Here is a 5,608-nt window from a genome sequence, read left to right on the forward strand (position 1 = left end):
AAATGAAAAACAAAATAAAAAGAAAAAGAAGAAATAATACTTGATTGCAAATTTGAATTTTGGGTCTTATTTTTTCTTAATTTTTGTAAGAACCAAAGAAAAAACCTTAAAATGATATTTGTAGAAAGAGGGAGAGGAAAGAGAGATCAATAGAGAGAGTGGGGGTAATTTTTGAGAAAAGATTTTTGAAAAAAAATAATTCTCCTAATAAGCTAACGTATTTTTTTTTTATAAAAAAAAGAAGAGAAAGCTCTTATTTGAAGGTTTTTTTTAAATTTTTTTGTTTTTGATTTTGTTCTTTAAAAAAAAATTATTTTTTTAAAAAAGCTTTTCACAAAATATACAAAAAAATAAATAACAAAGCAATAGAACAAACCAAACCAAAACTAGAGTTCTAAGTAAACTACCAAACCAAAACAAATAACAAATCAAACTAACCTGCAAAGCAAAATCCAAGATCAAAATCGTAAAAATTAAGAACAATAACCAAACGGCAAGAAAAAAGAAAAAAATAAATTACAAATTAAAATACAAAAAAGGTAAAGAAACCAAAAAGAAAAGCACCACAACAAATCAAAAAGTAAAGAAAGTGAACAAAAAACACTGAAAGAAATAAAAGAAAAGAAAAGAAAATAAAAAACGAAACCAGTAGTGGAAAAAAACGTTAACAATGGAAAAAGTAAAAGATGAGAGGGTGAAGAAATCTAGAGGGAAAGGGGAAAACTCTAGAAGTATAACAATGAAAAAGATCAAAATAACATACAAACATATTAAAAACTCAAAATTACCTTTATAGAAGAGGAAAGGCTGATTGTGAAAAGTCAAAAGAAGGTTAAAAAATCCCACAATTATCAAATAAGCAACTTGATGAAAATAAAAAAAAAAAATCACTGTGGCCCCAATTAAATGGGAGTCCAATTGGAACTCCCATTCGGACTCACTTTTAATATATACAGAATAGATTTGATTTTTTGGACTCACTTTTAATATATAGTACATATTTGATTTTTTTGAGTAAAATGTTTTAAGTTTGGTTATGTTTTATCAATAAACCATTATTAACTCATACGGAGTTGGAGTTAGGCTACACTACTATTTTTGTGGGGTTCCATTGAAAAATCGAGTACACAAACACTCCGAATAGTGTTGGGTTTGGGCCACCCAATACGGACGTGACCTGAACCGTAACCTAAACCCGATGCCATTGCCAGCTCGACCTCCATCGAGGCCTGTATGCGGCTATTACAGGAAAAAAAGAAGAAGGAAATAACTGTAATAATAAATTGATCTCAAAACACCTGCATATTTTAATTTTTCCCCCTTTTCGGCAACGAATTGCAGAAATACAAGTGGTTTTTCCTGGATTTTCTAACACAATTTTGCCCTCGATCGGATCCCCCGAAGTTACATTGATCGAAAGTTCCAGAGAGAAAAAAAGTGAAGCAAATTTCATTGTTTTCTTTTTCTTTAATTTGGGCTATGGAATTAGTGAAAATGAATTGTGAGGCGGTGCCAGAATGAATAGTGGTGAGCCAAATTCTGACGTTTGACGTGCCAATCATGTGGTTTTCCTTCTGGAGATCCAGAGATCGGTTCTCCTTAGACGAACTCAGGTTTTCTCCTTTCGTTTCTTCTTCTTTTTTTTTTTTTTAATTTTTGAATCGAATGACTTTACTCGTTCTTTTTTAATTTTGGGATTTAATTATTTAATCGCTACCAACAGTTTAACTTCATATAGTAGACAAATTTCAACTTAGTCAAGGCAATTTCTCTTGAATTCTGTGGCGAAACTCGTTTGAATTAATTGATACTAATGCTTCTATCTTCCTCGGTATTATAGGCATCCTTTGGTTAATACTACTATGCTACTTTTATTTCTTTATAAAATTTCGGAAGTAAAGAGCAATTAGTGCGTTACTGTTATACGGATTAAAAATTGAAGTCATGTAAATTACAATATCCATAATCATTATGTTTAACATGTTACAGTTTTAGCTATTTGCTCTTTTTTTTTTTTGGTTAAATATGATTGTTTTTCCTTAAAATTTTGCTTTTGCTTTTAATAGCAATTTTAAAGGGAACAAAAAGCATGTGGTGAAGTTGACAACAAAACGAAGAATTAAATTTGGCATGTTTCATCAATACTATGCACAATGATTGGCTGTATGGAAACCAAGTCTAATGTTCTTTCTATTTCTTTTCTATTGTTAAGACTCGGATAGCATCTTTGATACTGAAATGTTGCCCTGGAATTCCTTGAACAAGAATTTAACATTTCTGGTTGAATCTTCTGCTCTTGAATCCCTTCAATGAATAGTTATTAGAACTTTCTAATGAATAAATTATGCTTGTTTGTAAGGCAATGTTAGAAAAGCAACTTGATTGCTGTTGAAATATGGGCTGGAGTTTTGTGTCTTTGAAAATATGTTCTTAGATTAATCATTGTGTTTCCTAGTGTGCAGATATTTAACAGACCAGCTGCAGAAAGTTCAAATTGTTAATGAAGTTAATAAGGTAACAATTATTTTGTTACCTCCCTTGTACCTTTTCTGATTGTTGTAATTGCACTTATTGTTTTACCATGTACCGTGTGCCCTCATATTTTGATTCATTATGAAGGATTTTGTCATTGAGGCACTGAGATCTATTGCAGAGTTGTTGACATATGGTGACCAGCATGACTCATCTTTTTTCGAGTGAGGCTTCTTGATGCTTAATACCTAATTGATTCAAATTTCTTGTTTCAGCACTTCTATATCATCCATTCTCGCTGCAGGTTTTTCATGGAGAAGCAAGTCATGGGAGAGTTCATACGTATACTGAAGATTAGCAAAGCTGTGACTGTTTCTCTTCAGTTACTTCAAACAATAAGCATTATGATTCAAAACCTTAAAAGTGAACATGCCATATGTAAGTTGGTTGTTGTTGAAGACAGAACCAAATTTTACAGGTCCTTGGTCCTTGTAGTTGGTTCTAACACTGTATGATGATTTTATTGATCTTACCTGTGAAAATTTTTTGCAGACTATATGTTCAGTAATGAACATGTTAACTACCTAATAACTTATTCATTTGACTTCCGCAATGAAGAGCTACTTTCTTACTATATATCGTTCTTAAGGTTTGTTTTCTCTTCCTTTAGTGGTCCTCATCTCTATAAGTGACTTTAGTATGCTCATATTTTTTTTTTGTATTTTCTAACCTCTAAGTCTTTGAAAAATATTTATTAACAATGATATTTTAATTGCATGTTGTTTTTGTTTAGAGCAATAAGTGGAAAGTTGGACAGGAATACAATTTCTCTGCTTGTAAAGACTCGGGATGTAAGTTTTTGTCTCTTTTATATATGGAATAGGTTGCCCTGTAAAAATGTGCTTTATTTTTTTATATATATTTTAGCCTCCATTAAAAAATGCTGTCTCTCTCGTTTTCTCTTTGCCTCTCTCCTTTGGTGTGATGACATCTACTTTTCTTCTGTTGTCTAGGAAGAAGTAGTTTCTTTCCCATTGTATGTTGAGGCAATACGGTTTGCTTTTCATGAAGAAAGCATGGTTCGCACTGCAGTGCGTGCGCTAACACTTAATGTTTATCATGGTGGGTTTCTATTTTCCATCATTTCCTTGTCTTTTCATTTTCTATTTCTAACTTTTTAAATGCATTTATTTATTAGTTCAAAGAATATTATATTCTGATGCATGTATTTTGGTTTTCAGTTGGAGATGAATTTGTCAATAAATTCGTTACTAGTGCTCCTCATTCTGTTTATTTTTCAAACTTGGTCTCATTTTTCCGGGAGCAGTGCATCAATTTAAGCAAATTGGTATCTAACTGTCCAAAGTAAGTGTCACAGTAAGGTTCTTATTATGAAAACAAGCAGAATGCCTTTTTTTGCTAACGTATACAGTTTTGTGACTGAGACAGAAATCCATGCTCAGAGTCAGTCTCTGCAATACTTGCTACTGTAGATGAAATTGAGGATAATCTCTACTACTTTAGTGATGTTATTTCTGCTGGGATTCCTGTTGTTGGGAGGTTAATAACAGACAACATTATGCAGCTATTGATACTTCCTTTGCTGTTTCCGGCTCTCCAGATAGACCCTGACAGTGTATGAAACTCTTTCTTTTTAGTTTCTTTTTCTTAATTCTGGATGTTGGGGTATTTCTGTGGCTTGGAAAGCTCACCTTTGATTTGTATACAAGCTGCCTGTTCTTCTTTAATTTTTGTTACGTTCTAAATATAGAACATGAAGATTGGTGCAGTCACTTCTTTGTATCTACTTTGTTGCATCCTGCGCATTGTGAAAATCAAGGATCTGGCAAGCACCATTGCTGCTGCTCTTTTTTGTCCAGTAGAAGCCTTTGTTCCAAATTCTGAAGCTACACTCAATGGCTATGTTTCTGGCAATGATTTTACACATGAAAATGAAGTGCCAGGCACTGATAGTGTTACTCTGGTGAATGCTGGACAATTATGTCTTAATATACCAAACAAGGATTGTTCTTCACAGGTTCATCCTGAAGACATTGTCACAGAAAAGAATTTTTGCAGTTCACATTTGCCTTTGAGGTAAATATGTTTCCATCAATGCCAGCAAATTGCTCATGAATAAGTTTGTTTTATTCCTTGTTTTCTACCACGCTTAAACATTTGTTAAGTAACAGTATGTTAACAGTTATATAATTACCTTCCAAAAGTTAATTTTTTTCGTTCTTTCTTGTTGTATTTTTAACATAAATTTTTTTGTTTCTGCTTATACTTTTGGTTAAAAGTATACAATATGTTTACTTTCTTAACTTAGTCTTTAGTTTTGCCTTCTGATATAATGGTCAGGTAATTATAATTTTGGTTACTGTACTAGCATTATGACTTTGAATTTCTTAAGTTGGATTCTTGTTTTTTCAGGGTTAGAACTATATCTCCTTTTTTCTTCTTGAAGTTTTTTTAGTCTAAGTTATTGTCTGTCATACTTCAGTTTAATTCGTAATTATGTCATATACTTTTCTATTGTTTGGTTTTTGTTCCATTTCATTCTCCTCTCTGCCTTTAACTCTATTTTCCATTTATGGGTGGACCTTTTGTGAAAATAAAAGAAAGTAGAGCAAACTTCAAAGTAAGGATAAAAACTTTAAGTTGAAATGGTCATGTAGCTTAGGTTGGTAGACTTCGTCAATAGTTGATGGACCTCTAAAGAACATTTAGATAAAGGTCAAAGTTGGTGGCAGATTTAGTTTGCTGCACTCTTAGTAAAAAATGTCATGGACAATGGGGCTAATTTGTAAGCATTAAAGGCAAGAAGGCAAAACAAGGGATAAAGCAAACCAGAATTCTTGTTCATTAAAAACCCTGAACTATAGAGCTAAATATGAAGCCTCATATAGACTGATTTCTCAGTGATAAAGACTCCCAATGTAGTACATAGTCATAGTAGGATGTAGAATGATATGGGTCTATAAGGTACCTTCTAAAAACACCTAAAGTATAAAAAGGCACTTGCACAGATTTTCTGAATATAATGTAAAAAAAAAAAAAAGAGTTTCCTGCAGCTTTGATGCAGGCGCATTAAGAATTTTATTTTATTTAGTATTTTCATTAGCTTAGGATTTTA

General features: G+C 32.1%; 1 protein-coding gene across 4 annotated transcripts in view; it reads left to right on the forward strand.

Annotated features, from left to right (window-relative positions):
• Positions 1-1,234: 1,234 nt before the first annotated feature.
• The window catches only part of LOC110410438 (CLEC16A-like protein), a 25,890-nt gene continuing 21,516 nt past the window's right edge, over positions 1,235-5,608 (forward strand). The window contains exons 1-10 of one of the 4 annotated variants that reach the window (XM_021420113.2): positions 1,235-1,613; positions 2,463-2,514; positions 2,620-2,696; positions 2,777-2,910; positions 3,025-3,121; positions 3,266-3,323; positions 3,486-3,594; positions 3,714-3,837; positions 3,922-4,108; positions 4,244-4,569. In XM_021420113.2, the coding sequence (XP_021275788.1) occupies positions 1,561-1,613; positions 2,463-2,514; positions 2,620-2,696; positions 2,777-2,910; positions 3,025-3,121; positions 3,266-3,323; positions 3,486-3,594; positions 3,714-3,837; positions 3,922-4,108; positions 4,244-4,569 (1,217 nt within the window). In that variant the 5' untranslated portion in view covers positions 1,235-1,560. Of the gene's footprint in view, positions 1,614-2,455; positions 2,515-2,619; positions 2,697-2,776; positions 2,911-3,024; positions 3,122-3,265; positions 3,324-3,485; positions 3,595-3,713; positions 3,838-3,921; positions 4,109-4,243; positions 4,570-5,608 lie in introns of all 4 variants that reach the window. The other 3 variants (XM_021420114.2, XM_021420115.2, XM_021420117.2) reach the window with 3 other exon arrangements.

The sequence above is a fragment of the Theobroma umbraticum genome, unplaced genomic scaffold, assembly GCF_002168275.2.
Source record: "Theobroma umbraticum cultivar Fairchild unplaced genomic scaffold, ASM216827v3 scaffold_56.0, whole genome shotgun sequence".
Classification (NCBI taxonomy): domain Eukaryota; kingdom Viridiplantae; phylum Streptophyta; class Magnoliopsida; order Malvales; family Malvaceae; genus Theobroma; species Theobroma umbraticum.